The sequence below is a fragment of the Wyeomyia smithii genome, chromosome 2 (assembly GCF_029784165.1).
Source record: "Wyeomyia smithii strain HCP4-BCI-WySm-NY-G18 chromosome 2, ASM2978416v1, whole genome shotgun sequence".
NCBI lineage: Eukaryota > Metazoa > Arthropoda > Insecta > Diptera > Culicidae > Wyeomyia > Wyeomyia smithii.
In genome coordinates, this window is record NC_073695.1 from 134,872,234 (window position 1) to 134,892,164 (window position 19,931).

Genomic DNA, 19,931 nt, shown 5'->3' on the forward strand with positions numbered 1-19,931 from the left:
ACAAACAGCGCGAGGAAAAAATTAAGCGTTCCCTCAAGGAACGATCAAAGCGCTCTTTTGCAGAAATGCTTAAGAGGGCTGAGCCACCCTCGACAGGAAACATCTTTTCCTTTTTGCCAACCGATGAGGGTACATCTGACGATCCCGTTGAAGGGTGTTCTTATGCCATGCCAGAAGGATCTAGGAAAAGGAGAATGCTTAACTCTCCTAATCTTTCTCGCAAAGGTCGTAAGATAACCCCTAGCGGAATGACCAATAAGCCAACACAAAAAGGAAGTAGTGAAAAAAAACCGAAGCAAGTACCTCCTGGTTTTAATTTCAATTCAAACCAGGAGTACCCACCGCTTCCTGGGGCACCAAAAACCCCTCGGGCACCCTTTGCTCAATCAGAAAATAGAAAAAAAACAGGGTTTATAAATTTCTCTGATATTGTGGATTGGATATTTAAAACGTTCAACATACCAGATCCCCTTCAAAATATTCTTCTTGCCCTCCTCCCCACAGTGAAAACCTTTTTGAAGCAACTAGCAGCAACTTGGCCCCTCATTTCAGCTATCATATCTTTCGATGACTAATACGTCGAAAGAGGTTAGGAATTTTATCACTGTATTACAGTGGAATTGCAGAAGTATCATCCCCAAATTCGATCTATTTTCTCATTTGATAAACACACACAATTGTGACGCGTTTGCGCTCTGTGAAACTTTTCTCAATTCAAACGATCAACTCAATTTCCACGATTTTAACATTATTCGTCGAGATCGAGACTCACACGGAGGAGGGGTACTTTTAGGGATCAAAAAGTGCTATTCTTTTTTTAGAATCGACCTCCCCTCGATCTCAAATATTGAAGTCGTTGCCATTCAAACGAATATGAATGGAAAAGACCTATGCCTTGCTTCGATATATATCCCTCCGTCCGCGCGGATTGAACAGAGGCAACTTACTGATATAGCAGAGTTGCTTCCTGCGCCTTTTTTGATATTGGGAGATTTTAACTCTCACTGTTCGCTATGGGGGTCGCTGTACGACGACAACCGATCTTCTTTAATCTGTAACTTAATCGACGACTTCAATATGACACTTTTGAATACTGGGGAAGCGACACGTGTACCTAATCCTCCAGCACGTGAAAGCGTGCTTGACCTATCCCTCTGCTCGACATCACTAGCGTTAGATTGCCAGCGGAAAGTAATCAATGATCCCCACGGTAGTGATCATCTTCCAATCGTTATTTCAATTGCTAATGGTTCAACTCCCCCGGATCCAATCAATATCTCATACGACCTTACACGTAATATTGATTGGAAGTCTTATGAGACGATTATTGCGGAATCCATCGAGACTTACGAGGAACTTCCTCCGGAGGAAGAATACGCGCTCCTTTCTGGCTTGATCATCGACGCCGCGACTCAAGCTCAGACGAAACCGATACCCGGGGTAACGATTAGACGGCGCCCTCCTACCAAATGGTGGGACAAAAAGTGCTCTGAACTGTACGCGCGAAGGTCCTCGGCGTATAAGGACTACCGAAAGTACGGCTCTGTTAAGCTGCTTCGAAGGTACGAGGTACTCGACAGGCAGATGAAGAGCTTGATGAAAGCGAAAAACGCGGATACTGGCGGCGGTTTGTAAACGCGTTGTCGAGGGAAACAGCGATGAGCACCCTTTGGGATACCGCCAGGCGCATGCGGAACCGTGACGTTTCGAATGAGAGTGAGGAGTATTCAGATCGCTGGATACTCGATTTTGCCAAAAAGGTCTGTCCGGACTCTGTACCGGAACAGAAAACCTTTCGCGACGCGTTATTAGTAACTACGGAAGAGCCTCCATTTTCGATGTTGGAATTTTCAATGGCTCTCCTGTCGTGCAACAATAAGGCTCCAGGGTTAGATAGAATAAAATTCAACCTGTTGAAGAATCTACCCGACTCCGCAAAAAGACGCTTGTTGAATTTGTTCAACAAGTTTCTTGAGCTAAATATTGTTCCGCACGACTGGAGGGAGGTAAAAGTCATTGCTATTCGGAAACCCGGGAAACCTGCCTCTGATCACAATTCATATAGGCCGATTGCGATGCTCTCTTGCCTCCGGAAATTAATGGAGAAAATGATCCTCTTACGGTTAGACAAATGGGTCGAAACAAACGGTTTACTTTCAGATACTCAATTTGGCTTTCGCCGGGGCAAAGGGACGAACGATTGCCTAGCGTTGCTTTCTACTGAAATTCAACTCGCATTTGCTCGAAAAGAGCTAATGGCTTCTGCGTTCTTGGATATTAAGGGGGCTTTTGACTCTGTCTCTGTAGAAGTTTTAAGCGCGAAACTTCAATCGCAGGGACTTTCACCAAATTTGAATAACTTTTTGCTCAATTTGTTGTCAGAAAAGCATATGTATTTCTCACATGGCGATTCGACAAATTCCCGAATAAGTTACATGGGCCTTCCCCAGGGCTCATGTTTAAGTCCTCTCTTATATAATTTTTACGTCAATGACATCCATGAATGTCTTGCAAATTCATGCACGCTACGGCAACTTGCAGACGATAGCGTTGTATCCATTACTGGTAGCGAGGCTAGCGATCTGCAAGGACCATTGCAAGATACCTTAGACAATTTGTCTGAATGGGCTCTTAAGCTGGGTATCGAATTCTCTCCGGAGAAAACTGAGCTGGTCGTTTTTTCTAGGAAGCATAACCCAGCTCAGCTGCAGCTCCTACTAACGGGTAAAACAATCACTCAGGTTTTAGTCGCTAAATATTTCGGGGTCTGGTTCGACTCTAAATGCACCTGGGCTTGTCATATTAGGTATCTAACACGAAAATGCCAACAGAGGATTAATTTTCTTCGTACGATTACCGGAACCTGGTGGGGTGCCCACCCAGGAGACCTTCTAAGGCTTTACCAAACAACGATATTGTCTGTAATTGAGTACGGGTGTCTCTGCTTCCGCTCCGCAGCAAACACACATTTGATCTAGCTGGAGCGAATACAATATCGTTGTTTGCGTATTGCCTTAGGCTGCATGCAGTCGACCCATACGATGAGTCTTGAAGTGCTAGCAGGTATGCTCCCGTTGAAACATCGCTTTTGGAATCTCTCTTACCGGTTGCTAATCCGATGCACAGTTATGAACCCATTAGTAATTGAAAATTTCGAGAGGTTGGTCGACTTCAATCTCAATCCAGATTTATGACTTTATATTTTGACTATATGGCTCAAGATATTAACCCTTCTTCATACGTTTCCTCCAATGTCGCACTTTTAGGTACTTCTGACAATGCTATATTCTTCGACACCACCATGAAAACAGACATTATAGGTATCCCGGATCAATTGCGACCACAAGAGATCCCTAAGATTTTTTCCAATAAGTTTAAACATGTTAGTTATAATAAAAGGTTTTACACTGACGGATCTAATCTAGATGAGTCCACTGGCTTCGGTGTTTATCATGAAAATTTTACCGCCTCTTACAAACTCGATGCTCCTGCTTCCGTGTACGTCGCAGAACTTGCTGCTATTCAGTACTCTCTTGGGATCATCGAAACCCTGCCCATAGACCACTACTTCATTTTCACAGATAGTCTCAGTGCCATTGAGGCTCTGCGATCGATGAAGCCTGTGAAGCACACCCCGTATTTCCTGGGGAAAATACGGCGGTTTTTAAGTGCTTTAACAGATAAAAATTACCGGGTTACCTTAGCGTGGGTCCCTTCTCATTGCTCGATTCCGGGTAATGGAAAGGCTGACTCTTTAGCTAAGGTGGGTGCTATTGATGGCGATATTTATGAAAGACCAATTGCTTATGATGAATTTTATAGCATTTTGCGTCAGAGAACACTCAACAGTTGGCAATTATCATATAACTCAAATGAACTGGAACGGTGGCTACATTCCATTTTTCCTAAGGTATCGACGAAAGCATGGTTCAAGGGGTTGGATGTAGGTCGGGACTTCATTCGCGTGATGTCCAGACTTATGTCCAATCACTACACGTTAAACACGCATCTCTTTCGTATAGGGCTTGTAGACAGTAATCACTGCGTTTGTGGCGATGGCTACCATGACATCGAGCATGTTGTTTGGTCGTGTACCGAATACTGTGGTGTTAGGTCCGAGCTTATAGATTCCCTTCGGGCCCGAGGAAAACAACCGAACGTACCCGTTAGAGACATTCTGGGAAGCGGTGATCTTCAGTACATGACACAGCTATACGGGTTTATAAAAAATGCTGGAATTAAAATTTGATTTTTCTCATCTATTTGTTAGATTACAATTCCCGTTTTAAACTGAATGAAAATGATACACCATGCTGGAGACACTAAATCGAAGATTCGGCATCTTCATGTTCACGCAGACACCTCAGACCAAAACTGCTCAACTGGAACATCACTGCTTAGCCATGTACAAATAAATAAATCCTGTAACTCAATATAGTTAAAATCAAAATTGTAACTCCCCTCCTCTCACCTTAAATCCCCACTAGCTCGTAGTCGGCAGCGAGATATAAAAAATGTGCCTCCCTCTTTTCCCTGCTAATTTAGAATTTAAAAAAAATGTACTTGGCTCAGTTAAACATAAATTGTATCGTGCCGTGTCAATAAACTATTTTAAACTGAAATATATACTCGAGTTTGAAATTACATATAATCGAGTCAATATATAATCGAGTCTCTATATAATCGAGTCCGACTTGTATATCATCGGCCTAACAGATAGATAATTTTTAATTCGATAGTTATCAGGAGGCTAAATTTTCAAGTTGTGGTAAAATATTCCCACGTCTTTACATTCCTACGCTAAAAATGTATCCTAGATCTTTACGATCCTGGTACTTAATTTACGGACTGTGAAATCTTATTTTACAGAACCGCTAGACCTTCTTTTCCATTAACACAACAAGTCAAGTGTGTACTGCACTTGGTTCCTTGTTGTGTGCCCAATATCAAATATCAACTTTCAACATTTGGGCTTGTTTTTTTTTCCGCATAGCAAAGAATGCAGGCCAAGAACAAGCACACCACTCGAACAGCAACAATATTGCCAGATGGCCTAGTTCTGTTTGTTTGTGTGTTGTCGCGATGCGCGTTCGAAGGAGGCGTGCGTAATGGAGTTTACCAACACCTATGAGTGTTATGCGTGATTGGTGAACTCAGCTTGAACATTTGAAAACAACTTCAAAACTCATGACTAGCAACCTAACGTTGTATGTGAGTTATATACTTTGTGTAGAACATAAGTTGTGTAGAGTATAAGTTTCCTTATTCCAAATTAACTCAATAAAAGTTAGTCCAAAACTAGACATGCGCGTTTTCACATCTAAAAATTACGGTATCACAGTCCGAAGAAATAGTTCAGTTCATGGCGACCTGTGAACAGTTGATGGCGAAGAAAAAAAGGCCGTTACCGCAGTGATCCCAAGTGTTGAAAAGTGTTTGCACAAAAAGTGTCAAAAAATGGGAAGTGTACCATCCCATGAAGATAATGCGAAGACAATCGGTGATCAAACTGTCACCATAGTAGAGAATCAAGAAGTCCACACGAGTGCGCATGAACAGCACTCGTGGAAGTTAAACGTGATATTAGGACTAGTAATGCTACAAATAGTAGCCATAGTAATAAAAAACATTCTTAAAATAGTGAAAAATGCCTTGGCGGAAGCGGCCAATAAAGCTGTCTTAGTGCAGCAAATGTAAGGGCATCTACCTCGCCCAGTAAGAGGTAAACAGTGTTTTCTTTTGAAAAGAAAAAAAAATTGAAGTGAATAGACCTTTAATTGATTAATGAAAGACCTCCTATCAAAACAAAATCAATCGCACAGAAAGTGATATCGAACAAGAGGATGAATTGCCGAACAAGAGGATGAACTGTCGAACAAGAGGATGAACTCTTTTTAATTTATAGTGACGACGATATCCACCAGGAAGACGAGCAGCCTTCGGTGCCTAAAGGTAAAACAAAAAGCGATTGTTTAAACTATTCATTTTATCATAAACTAGCAAGTGCATATTGTTTAAACAAGATATATGGTTGCTTACTGTATTATTTTTCTCCTATGGAAAGTTATTTAGAATTAAGAAAATTGCATAGTTACATAAAAAATGCGATTAACACGAAACTCAAGGAAGATACCTTGAAAGCCAAATTAAAATTAGCCAATGAATTATTTAATAATATTTCGCAAGAAATCCTAGAAACCAACAATCAAATCGACGAATATCAATTCGAAGTGGTGGTCACGAATGTCAATACATGGCATCGTGAAATTATTACGATATTAAAAATAAAACTAGGTTCTAAACACAAATCTCACATTAGACACGAACCATTACACATAGCTAAGCCGGCGAGAATAACGAGCGAAATGCCGGATCCATCAACTTTCGATATTAAACAGGCGACGGCTATCGTGCAAACGTACGATGGCAGCGCTGAAAACCTTGACGCATTTATAGATGTAGCCAAGTTGCTGCAAGAGTATGTTGCGCGGGCACAAGTGCCAATCGCTATAAAATTTTTAAGAACTAACTGGTAAAGCCAGAGTTGGCCTAAACGATAACTACAGTACAATTGATGAACTTATCAGTTGTATCAAAACGAGATGCAAGGATACAACCTCACCCGAAACCGTTATTGCACAAATAAAAGCGATAAAGGTTAAAGCGAACGATATGCGTGATTATTGCGATAGCATTGAAAAATGTTGCGCAACATTAAAGACAATATATATAAATCAGGCTATACCAGCGCCAGTAGCGGAAAAAATGGCAATAAAAGCTGGTATTGACGCCATGATCAGTAATGTTAACCCAGAATTGAGGTTAATTTTGATCAGTGCGTCTTGAACTGTCCTACAGATCAGACGTTTTTTCGGTTGCTTGTGGACTGGTCTTTGACTGCCTATAGCTTCAAAGTTTGTGTTTTGTCAGTGTGTCTTTTAAAGACTACCTGAAAGTTATTTCCCATCAGTCTTTCTCAAGACTACCTACTTTCCTACTTTTGAATTTAACATTTGTTTTAACTTTTTTCGTATCACCTGAAATGGCTGGACGGAAAAAGAAACCTCGCATCGCTGCGGGGAGGAAAAGAGAGGCATCTCTTTCTGACACATCGAGTGTCTGTAGTGACAATCCTTTTGATATTTTGCCTGAGCAAGAAGCTGGTGAAATGGAAGTTATTAATATTGAAACTATACAAAATATAAAATCTTTAAAAAAGGAGAAAGTTCCACCTATTGTGGTAACTATTTCTTCTGAATTTAATATTTTCAAAAAGGAACTTTCAACGTTTGTTTCTGACGTTAAAGTTACCTATCAGATTGGCCGTAGAGGTGAATGCCGCTTATTAGCCGACTCAGTAAAGGGTCGTGATCGTCTTGTTCAGTATTTAACTGACAAGATGTACAAATTTTTTACATACGACACCAAGAACGCCAAGCCGTTCAAGGTTGTCTTGAAAGGTCTCACCAACGATCAAACCGTTGATGAGATCAAACTTACTTTAACAGAATTACTTGGCATAGCCCCTACCCAAGTAATTCTAATGAAACAAAAATCACGAGGCGAAAACAGTCAGAGAGCTGGAATTTCCCTTGTTAATTATTTAATTCATTTTAACCGCAATGAGGTTAACAACTTAAAATTTTTTGAAAAAGCACATGCTTTGTATAATGTGCGTGTAAAGTGGGAAATTTATAGGAAGTATGGTGGGGGTGAAAAGCATATCACCCAATGCCGTACTAGCCAACGTTATGGCCAAGGTTCCAAATTCTGTAACATGGACCAAAAATGTCTTAATTGTGGAGACTCTTCTCACAAAAAGGACACATGTCCTGTGAAAGAGAGTAAAAATTTTCGCTGTGCGAATTGTAACGGCAACCATATGTCAAATTTTTATCAATGCCCAGTCCGTTTAGCAATTGTTAAGGCAAGGCAAGGTAAACAAAATTCAACTTCTCAATTAAAACCAACTTCAAAACAAAATTCTCCAAGCGTACCAGTGACGCATAGTTTACCTACTCCTTTGCATACCCGTTTAACTTATGCACAGGTTACAGGTAGTTCGAACATTATACCGCCTAGTGTTGGTAGTTCGAAAATGACCGTTAATATGGGTAAGCAGAACACGCTAGAAAATAATTGTACACCTATCACTCCAGCTAATATTGCTGCCGAAAATATTTTTTCTAATGTCAACTGCCTGGGGCCTATTACGGCAGGTAAACTTTCTTTTTTGCAACAGGCAATGTTCGATCTTATGAACGCCACATGCAAAATCAATGTTTGAAGCCATTCAAATAGGCACAAATTTTACTATTAAAATTGTTTCTAATTTAAAACTTAGCAATGATTTTAAATAAAACAATTAAAATATTAAATTGGAATGCTCGCTCATTGAAGGCCAATGAGAATGAGCTTTTTAACTTTTTAACAGTAAATAATGTGCATATTGCAATTATTACTGAAACATTTTTGAAACCTAACATAAAATTAAAATATGATCCCAATTACGTGGTTCATAGATATGATAGGATTCAGGGTTCCGGCGGTGGAGTTGCAATTGTTATTCATCGCCGAATCAAACATCGTGCTCTTCCCCATCTTGAGACGAAAGTTATTGAAACTTTGGGAGTTGAAGTTCAAACTGAACTTGGGATTTTATTTATTGCCGCAGCATATTTACCATTTCAATGCACACGCGAGCTCAAAAATTATTTTAAAGGTGATTTACAAAAACTCACTAGAAATCGTTCGAAATTTTCCATAATCGGCGATTTTAACGCTAAACATCGTTCATGGAATAATTCTCAAAGTAATTCCAATGGCAAAATTTTATTCAATGATTGTTCTTCAGGATACTATTCTATTCGAATAGTCCTACATGCTTTTCTTCTGTAAGAAACCCTTCAACAATTGATTTGGTGCTAACAGATCAAAGTCATGTATGTAGTGATTTGATCACACATGCTGACTTTGATTCTGACCATCTTCCAATAACTTTTTCTTTATCACATGAATCAGTTTTAAACCCTATGAGCTCTGTTTTTAATTATAACAAGGCTAATTGGGAAAGATACAAAACTCATATTGAGAGAAATTTCAATAATGAGCTTGATTTGCAAAACGAAGTGAATATTGATTCCGCTTTGGAAGCATTAAAATGTGCAATTGTTGATGCCAGGAATTATTCTGTTCCAAAGGCTCAAATGAAATTTGATTCACCAATAATTGACGAAAATCTTCAACTTCTAATTCGTTTGAAAAATGTCCGCAGACGTCAATATCAACGTTCTCGTGACCCTGTTTTTAAAACTATTTATAAAGAATTACAGAAAGAGATTAAACATAGATTTACTCTTTTAAGAAATCAAAATTTTGAGACTAAAGTTGAAAAATTGAAACCATATTCAAAACCATTTTGGAAGCTGTCGAAGATTCTTAAGAAACCTTCAAAGCCTATTCCAGTTTTAAAAGATGGTGAACGATTCTTGTATCCAATGAACAAAAGGCTCAAAGACTTGCTCAGCAGTTTGAGAATGTTCATAACTCAAATTTGAATTTTGTGAGTCCAATTGAAAATAAAGTCACACGTCAATTTGATTTAATTTCTTCCCAGAATTTTTTACCTGCAGAAATAATTGAAACTAACTTGAATGAGATTGAATCAATTATTAAAAATTTCAAAAATATGAAAGCACCTGGTGACGATGGAATCTTTAATATACTAATCAAACATCTCCCTGAGAGCACAATGGAATTTTTAGTGAAAATTTTCAATTGCTGCTTCAAAATTGCATATTTTCCCAAATTATGGAAAAATGCAAAAATTACTCCCATTTTAAAACCGGATAAGAACCCAGCTGAAGTTTAAAGTTATCGACCAATCAGTTTGCTTTCTTCAATAAGTAAACTGTTTGAGAGAATTATTCTTAACCGAATGATGTCACACATCAACGAAAATTCAATTTTTGCAGATGAACAGTTTGGATTTCGCCATGGGCATTCCACTACTCATCAATTGCTCAGAGTTACTAATATGATACGAGCTAACAAATCTGAAGGTTATTCCACTGGAGCTGCTCTTTTAGACATAGAAAAAGCATTCGACAGTGTTTGGCATAAAGGTTTGATTGCGAAATTGCAAACTTTTAATTTTCCAATTTTCCTAATCAAAATTTTAAAAAATTATCTTACTGATCGAACTCTGCAGGTTGTCTATCAGAATTCAAAATCTGATAGATTTCCTGTCAGAGCAGGTGTACCTCAAGGTTCAGTCTTGGGTCCAGTCCTGTACAACATATTTACTTCAGATCTTCCTGATTTGCCTCCAGGATGCACAAAGTCATTGTTCTGCGATGACACAAGCATTTCCGTAAAAGGAAAAAGCCTTCGTGTCATATGCAGTCGATTGCAGAAAAGTTTAGATATTTTTTCTTCCTACTTGCAAAAGTGGAAAATCTCTCCCAATGCTTCTAAAACTCAAATGATAATTTTTCCGCATAAGCCTAGGGCTTCTTTCCTCAAGCCAAACAATAATCACGTTGTCAAGATGAATGGGGTTATTTTAAGTTGGTCCGACAAGGTTAAGTACTTGGGACTAATTTATGATAAAAAACTTATTTTCAAAGAGCACATTGAGAGTATACAAGCCAAGTGCATCAAATATACGAGATGTTTATATCCTCTCATTAACAGGAATTCTAAACTTTGTTTAAAGAACAAACTTTTGATTTACAAACAAATTTTTAGACCAGCAATGCTTTATGCTGTACCGATCTGGTCAAGTTGCTGTTCAACAAGGAAGAAAACGCTCCAAAGGATTCAGAATAAAATTCTGAAAATGATTTTGAAGCTTCCTCCTTGGTTTGGTACACTCGAATTACATAGACTTACTGGTGTTGAACCATTAGAAACTATGTCAAATAAAATTATTAACAATTTTCGACAAAAATCGTTGCAATCCTCAATTGCTACGATAAGCTCTCTTTATAGCCAATAAGTTAGAAATTAAGTTAGTTGTAAGTTTACTTCCCCTTTTCTGACAAGTAGGTTTAAATCCCTACGAATGATAAGTCCTAATTGCGAAAGCAAACAAATCCCAACAATTAGAATTACAAATTTCTAACAGTGTTGAGAAGTCACCATTTGTGATTGGACACACATACTCATTATTTACTAATATTTATCATAAATACTTAAGCTACTAACAAATCCCTCCTTAAAAAAAAAAAAGAGGTTAATTTTGAAGGCTGGTACTTTTAAGACCCTTGCGGAGGCAATCACAAAGGTCGAGGAAAATAGTCAACAGGGGTCAGGTAACGAAACGCAAATATTATCTTTTGTAAGAACAGGAGGACAGGTGCCTCGTGGTAGCTTCAGTAGGAGAGGAAATTTCCGACATAACCAAAACCATGCTAGAAATTTCCACCAGAATAATAATTTTAATCAAAATAAATTTCCGCCCTAGAGGAAATTTTCTGAGAAATTTCCAAGGGCTTGGAAATAACTATCGAGGCCGACGCGGTAACAACCGTCATGTGTATAACATTCAAGCTGGACAACCACCGCCAGGAATAGAACAACTACAACAGTTGTTACCTGGTATGATGATTGGTCCAGTAAACCATCAACAACAGGGGATGCAGCAACAAGCTGTACCCCAAGTACAACAGCCAGTCTACCAACAACCAAATTTTTTTGGCCAAATTCAGATAGGGTAACTAATGTCCTCTCTATGAATCTAAATGCATCGAATCATGTCACTATAAAAACATTAATGACTAATTGCAAATGTTCCTTCATTGTTGACAGTGGAGCGGACATTTCAATTTTTAAAGGAGAAAAAATTTTACCCAATCAAAGAATTGATGTCATTCCTTGTTTTGCTTTCGTTTCGAACAGACGCAAATTGTTTTACTCCGCTTGATGCGAAATATAACAATACGACAAACGAGTTGTCGTACGACGGGTATTGTTTTATCGGTTCGTTCTTGTGCTGTGCCCTGTGCGACAACAATAGCCTGCAGTTAATCAGCAGAAGCATCTTTTGCGCACTGGCAGGCTACCCTGCCAGTGGCCGGCCCGGTCACGCAGCTGGGATTATAACAGCAAACATATTTCCTCGCCCCGCTGGTTCCCCGCTAGCAGCACGGATCTCCATACGGCTGAGTGAGTGGACTAAATTAGAAGTGGCATCTATAAGGTTGCATGTGAGATGCAGCCACTGTGATACAACACGAAATTGGATCTTTTGGTGTCACCATTGTTTGTTCTGCTGAGACACTCTTCCAGATTTATCCTACTAGCAGCCACGAGGTCGTGTAGACAAAAGACCTAGACGTTCGGTGAAGTATTCACTTTAGAATTATTTTTATTGGAATTATTATTATTATTATTATTATTATTATTAGAATTATTATTAGTATTATATTTCGTCCCCAATAGGATTGTCTTTTTTTCATTTGATCCATCATAGTTTGAAAAATTGTTTTTATATTTAATACTAATTATTTAATCCCCCCTATATTCGAATATTTATCGTTTGTGTGCGGTAGAGCGTAACGCTCCCGCAAAAATGGACAACGTGGAACTTTTCCTAGAGGTGGAAACAAATGGGGAGGAGATTGAAATATCCCCCATCAATTCCCCTCTACCTTCCCCTGTACCATCTCTGCTACCTAGCCCTGAGCCAAGGGTACCGGAAATCCGGGTAAAAGCTTACCCAGATGCCGCTAGCGGTCCCTACTTTGTTTACTTCCGGCCCATAAAGAAACCCTTAAATATCATCCAAATTGGCAAGGACCTGGCAAAACAGTTTTCGGCCGTAACCGAGATTACGAAGGTGAGGCCGAACAAACTGCGAGTTGTTGTGAGTAGCTTGAAGAAAGCAAATGAGATTGCTAGCTACGAGCTCTTTACTAGAGAGTACCGCGTGTACATCCCTGCCAAGGACGTGGAGATCGACGGTGTGGTTACCGAAGGAAGCATCACGGTCGATGACATTTTACGTCACGGGGTTGGCTGCTTCAAGAACCCCCTGATTCAAGATGTAATGATACTGGATGTCAAGCAATTGCATTCAGTATCCATCGAAGAAGGGAAGAAGAAATTCCTCCCTTCGGATTCCTTCCGTGTAACATTCGCCGGATCTGCACTGCCGAACTACATCTCTTTGGACAGGGTTCGTCTGCCTGTACGTACCGCGGGTCATGCATTGCCAAAACTGCAAGCAGTTAGGTCATACAGCCACTTACTGCTGCAACAAGGCACGCTGCAGCAAGTGCGGAGGCAATCATGCTGAGACCGCTTGCAGTGAGGATACTGAAAAGTGTCTTTACTGCGAGGGAACTCGGCATGACCTTTCGGCGTGTCCCGCGTACAAACAGCGCGAGGAAAAAATTAAGCGTTCCCTCAAGGAACGATCAAAGCGCTCTTTTGCAGAAATGCTTAAGAGGGCTGAGCCACCCTCGACAGGAAACATCTTTTCCTTTTTGCCAACCGATGAGGGTACATCTGACGATCCCGTCGAAGGGTGTTCTTATGCCATGCCAGAAGGATCTAGGAAGAGGAGAATGATCAACTCTCCTAATCTTTCTCGCAAAGGTCACAAGATAACCCCTAGCGGAATGACCAGTAAGCCAACACAAAAAGGAAGCGGTGAAGAAAAACCGAAGCAAGTACCTCCCGGTTTTAATTTCAAATCAAACCAGGAGTACCCACCGCTTCCTGGGGCACCAAAAACCCCTCGTTCACCCATTTCTCGATCAGAAGATAAAAAAGAAACAGGGTTCATAAAATTTTCTGATATTGTGGACTGGATATTTGAAACATTCAACATACCAGATCCCCTACAAAATATTCTTTTTGCCCTTCTTCCTACAGTGAAAACCTTTTTGAAGCAACTAGCAGCAACTTGGTCCCTCATTCAGCTATCATATCTTTCGATGACTAATACGGCGAAAGAGGTTAGGAATTTTATCACTGTATTACAGTGGAATTGCAGAAGTATCTTCCCCAAATTCGATCTATTTCCTCATTTGATAAATACATACAATTGTGACGCATTTGCGCTCTGTGAAACTTTTCTCAATTTAAACGATCAACTCAATTTCCACGATTTTAACATAATTCGTCGAGATCGAGACTCACACGGTGGAGGGGCACTTTTAGGGATCAAAAAGAGCTATTCTTTTTTCAGAAACGACCCCCCCCTCGATCTCGAATATTGAAGTCGTTGCCATTCAAACGAATATGAATGAAAAAGACCTATGCCTTGTTTCGTTATATATCCCTCCATCCGCGCGGATTGAACAAAGGCATCTCACTGATATAGCAGAGTTGCTTCCCGCGCCTTTTTTGATATTGGGAGATTTTGATTCTCACTGTTCGCTATGGGGGTCGCTGTACGACGACAACCGATCTTCTTCAATCTGTAACTTGATCGACGACTTCAATATGACACTTTCGAATACGGGGGAAGCGACACGTGTACCTAATCCTCCTGCACGTGAAAGCGTGCTTGACCTACGATCCCTACGGTAGTGATCATCTTCCAATCGTTATATCAATTGCTAATGGCTCAACTCCCCCGAACCCAATCAATATTTCCTACGACCTCACACGTAATATTGATTGGAAGCGTTATGAGTCTATTATAGCGGAATCCATCGAGACTCACGAGGAACTTCCTCCGGAGGAAGAATACGCGTTCTTAGCTGGCTTGATAATCGACGCCGCGACTCAAGCTCAGACGAAACCGATACCCGGGGTAACGATTAGACAGCGCCCTCCCAACAAATGGTGGGACAAAGAGTGCTCTGAGCTGTACGTGCGAAGGTCCGCGGCGTATAAGGACTACCGGGAGTACGGCACTGTCAACCTACTTCGAAAGTACGAGACACTGGGCAGGCAGATGAAGAGCTAGTGATGGCGAAAAAACGCGGGTACAGGCGGCGGTTTGTAAACGCGTTGTCGAGGGAAACAGCGATGAGCACTCTTTGGGATACCGCCAGGCGCATGCGAAATCGTAACGTTTCAAATGAGAGTGAGGAGTATTCAGACCGCTGGATATTCGATTTTGCCAAAAAGGTCTGCCCGGATTCTGTACCGGAACAGAAAACCTTTCGAGACGCGTTTTTAGTAGCCACGGAAGAGCCCCCATTTTCGATGTTGGAATTTTCAATGGCTCTCCTATCGTGCAACAATAAGGCTCCAAGGTTGGATAGAATTAAATTCAACTTGTTGAAGAATCTACCCGACTCTGCAGAAAGACGCTTGTTGAATCTGTTCAACAAGTTTCTTGAGCTAAACATTGTTCCGCATGACTGGAGGGAGGTAAAAGTCATTGCTATTCAAAAACCCGGAAAACCTGCCTCTGATCACAATTCTTATAGGCCGATTGCTATGCTCTCTTGCCTCCGGAAACTAATGGAGAAAATGATACTCTTACGGTTAGACAAATGGGTCGAAATAAACGGTTTACTTTCAGATACTCAATTTGGCTTTCGCCGGGGCAAAGGGACGAACGACTGCCTAGCGTTGCTTTCTACTGAAATTCACCTCGCCTTTGCTCGAAAAGAGCAAATGACTTCTGCGTTCTTGGATATTAAGGGGGCTTTTGACTCTGTCTCTGTAGAAGTTTTAAGCAAGAAACTTCATTCGCAGGGACTTTCACCAAATTTGAATAATTTTTTGCTCAATTTGTTGTCAGAAAAGCATATGTATTTCTCACATGGTGATTCGACAACTTCCCGAATTAGTTACATGGGTCTTCCCCAGGGCTCATGTTTAAGAAGTTTCAAGCAAGAAACTTCTTTATATAAAAATTATATAATATTATATAAAAATTATATAATATAAAAATTATATAATATATTTATATAATTTTTACGTCGATGAATGTCTTGCAAATTCATGCACGCTAAGGCAACTTGTAGATGATAGCGTTGTATCCATTACTGGTAGCGAGGCTAGCGATCTGCAAGGACCATTGCAAGATACCTTAGACAATTTGTCTGAATTGGCTCTTAAGCTGGGTATCGAATTCTCTCCCGAGAAAACTGAGCTGGTCGTTTTTTCTAGGAAGCATAACCCAGCTCAGCTGCAGCTCCTATTAACGGGTAAAACAATCACTCAGGTTTAAGTCGCTAAATATTTCGGGGTCTGGTTCGACTCTAAATGCACCTGGGCTTGTCATATTAGGTATCTGACACGAAAATGCCAACAGAGGATTAATTTTCTTCGTACAATTACCGGAACCTGGTGGGGTGCCCACCCAGGAGACCTTCTAAGGTTATACCAAACAACGATACTGTCAGTTCTCGAATACGGTTGTTTCTGCTTTTGCTCCGCTGCGAAAACACACATTATAAAACTAGAAAGAATACAATATCGTTGTTTGCGTATTGCCTTGGGTTGCATCCAATCGACCCATACGATGAGTCTTGAAGTGCAGGTATTCTTCCGTAAAAACATCGTTTCTGGAATCTCTCTTACCGGTTGCTAATTCGATGCACAGTTATGAACCCATTAGTAATTGAAAATTTCGAGAAGTTGGTCGACCTTCAATCTCAATCCAGATTTATGACTTTATATTTTGACTATATGGCTCAAGATATTAACCCTTCTTCATACGTTTCTTTCAAATTTTCTTTGTCTATTTGTCAGATTAAGGATACATATATACTATGCTGAAGACACGGAAACGAAGAGCCCGCATCTATGCTGACACAAATATTTTGAACCCACAACAAACAAGAATACAATTGCTCTACCAGTTGAAAAACAAAATTCCAAAATAGTTTTGAGTCAAAATTGTATCTCCCCTCCTCTCACCTTAAATCCCCACTAGCTCGTAGTCGGCCGCGAGGATAAAAAAAGGCCTCCCTCTTTTCCCTGCTAACGTAGAATTAATACGAATTGTACTTGCCTCAGTAAAACAGAAAATGTATCGTGCCGTGTCAAATAAACTAATTTAAACTAAAAAAAAAAGAATTGATGTAGGAAGAAAATACAAAATAAACGGTATTACAAATAATGCCATTGAGACTATTGCAGAGACAGAAACGTGTCTCGTCACAGAAGAAAATCTGTCATTTATACATAATTTCCAAATTGTAAATAATGATTTTCCCATACCTACAGATGGTATACTTGGACGCGACTTCTTAGTCAAATACAAGTGTACTATCGATTATGAATATTGGCTTTTGAATTTAAATATAGATAATCACATAATATCATTACCAATACAAGATAACGCAAATAGTGCTTTTACAATACCGGCTAGGTGCGAAATAATTAGAAGCGTACCTAATTTTACTGTAACAGAGGACTCTGTAGTGCTTTCACAAGAAATACAACCAGGTGTTTTTTGTGGAAACACTATAGTGTCTCCCACATCTAAATATATTAAATTTATAAATACTACTAAGAATCAAATAGTTGTACATAATTTCAAACCGAATATAGATTCTCTTAATAATTACAATAGAGTAGATAACAAAAATTGCAAAACTCGTCATGATGATTCAAGATTAAACGAGTTAAAATCACATCTAGATTCATCTCAAATACCATTTAAAGGTAAACATAAACTAATGAACTTGATTGCTAGATATCAAGATGTATTTTGTTTGCCGAACGAATAATTTTTACGAACAGAATATAAATTTGCAAAACGAATCGCAAGTTTATATACCTAATTATAAACAGATCCATTCTCAAGCGGATGAGATCAAAAAGCAAATTAATAAATTGATATCAGATGACATAATTGAGCCATCGTTATCTAATTTTAATTCACCTATTTTATTAGTGCCCAAAAAGTCTGAAAACAATGAAAAGAAAATGGAGATTAGTTGTTGATTTTCGACAACTGAATAAGAAAATACTGGCAGATAAATTCCCATTGCCACGTATAGATTCAATTTTAGATCAGCTAGGTAGAGCAAAGTACTTTACTACCCTTGATCTAATGGCTGGTTTTCACCAGATACCTTTAGCGGAGGAAGCTAGGAAATTTACAGCATTTTCTTCCCCCGAAAGACATTTTCAGTTCAAACGACTACCATTCGGGTTGAACATTAGTCCAAACAGCTTTCAGCGAATGATGAATATCGCTTTAGCGGGATTGACGCCTGAATGTGCGTTTGTGTATATCGACGATATAGTCGTGATTGGATGCTCGATTGATCATCATTTAAACAATCTAGAGCAAATTTTCCAACGGTTAAGGCATTATAATTTGAAACTCAACCCACAAAAATGCAAATTTTTTAAACCGAAGTTACTTACTTAGGTCATAAAATAACAACTAATGGAATTTTACCGGATGACTCTAAATTCCAAACAATTAGAGAATATCCAGAACCTACAAATATAGACGAAGTGCGCCGTTCTGTAGCGTTCTGTAATTATTATCGCAAATTTGTTCCAAATTTTGCGCATATAGCTAAACCTTTAAATAATTTACTAAAAAAGAATACAACATTTTCATGGAACGATGAACGAAGACAGAGCATCTTACGCCTAAAACGTCATCTCTTATCTCCTAGAATCCTTCAATATCCTGATTTTACAAAAGATTTTATCGTAACAACAGATGCGTCAGATGTTGCATGTGGAGCAATTCTGTCACAGTTACATGGAAGCTACGATTTGCCAATTGCATTCGCTAGCAAAAGTTTTACAAAAGGAGAAAAATCCAAACCAGTAATTGAAAAAGAGTTAACTGCCATACATTGGGCAATTGACTACTTTAAACCATATCTTTACGGTCGAAGGTTTAAAATTAGAACAGACCACAGACCGTTAGTTTATTTATTTGGTATGAATAAGCCAACTTCTAAACTCACAAGAATGAGACTTGATTTAGAAGAATATGATTTCGATATTGAATATTTGCCAGGAACATCAAATATCGGAGCCGACGCGCTTTCTCGGATAAACAAAGTCAAAAGATCTGAAGTCTATGATATTGACGGTAAATACACGCTCGATGACGAATAAACTCAAGCAAAATAATAATTCCAGACGTTTGAATGAAACCAACAATGAGATTGATCACCCTATTGTTTGGCGAACTGAAAACCCGTCTGAAGTCAACAAATTACTCAAACTGCATTGTGAGGTGCACCAACGCAATCAGTTGAAAATTATTTTAATGAACCACAACCAAAAAAAATGCTTAGGTTCAGTAATAGTACCATTTAAATATTATAATGGAAGTCGAACATTAGAGTTTGCACTTCTGGAAATCTCTAAACTATTTAAAGATTACAAATAAGATAAGGTAGCGCTACCAGAAGATGATATCTTTTTCAAATATTATTCCCTGCAAGCATTGAAGGAAATCGTGAAACATACCATTTCCAGCTATATCATTATTATTTACAAACCGCCACGGTTCATAAATGAGCAGGATGAAATTAAACAAATATTGACGCGTCACCATATGACCCCTACGGGAGGACATATTGGACAACACCGGTTATATTTTAAGCTAAGAAAATATTACAAATGGAAAAATATGAAAAACGATATAAGTAATTTCGTTAGAAACTGCGAAAAATGCAAAATCAATAAGGTTAGAAGACATACAAAGGAAGCGACAGTTGTGACGACAACACCTTCTAAACCATTCGAAGTACTTTCTGCAGACACCGTTGGACCTTTTACAGGAACAAATAATGGCAATAGATACATATTTACAATTCAATGCAACTTAACGAAATATATTGTTCTCATACCCATACCAACAAAAAAGCAGCGGTGATTGCAAAAGCACTTGTCGAAAATTTGATTTTAATATATGGTAATTTTATGGAACTACGTACAGATCAAGGAACTGAATATAAAAACGAAGTTCTTGATCAGGTATGTAAGCTTTAAGAAATTAAACAAACATTTTCAACTCCATACCATCCAGAGTC

General features: G+C 39.1%; 1 protein-coding gene across 5 annotated transcripts in view; it reads left to right on the forward strand.

Annotated features, from left to right (window-relative positions):
- The window catches only part of LOC129724178 (cytokine receptor-like), a 493,346-nt gene that overhangs the window by 367,905 nt on the left and 105,510 nt on the right, over positions 1 to 19,931 (forward strand). The window contains exon 6 of one of the 5 annotated variants that reach the window (XM_055678855.1): positions 16,666 to 16,955. The exons of the other annotated variants lie outside the window; for them this stretch is intronic. Within the exon in view, the coding sequence (XP_055534830.1) occupies positions 16,666 to 16,692 (27 nt within the window). The 3' untranslated portion in view covers positions 16,693 to 16,955. Of the gene's footprint in view, positions 1 to 16,665; positions 16,956 to 19,931 lie in introns of those variants that run through there. 5 annotated transcript variants of the gene reach the window in all.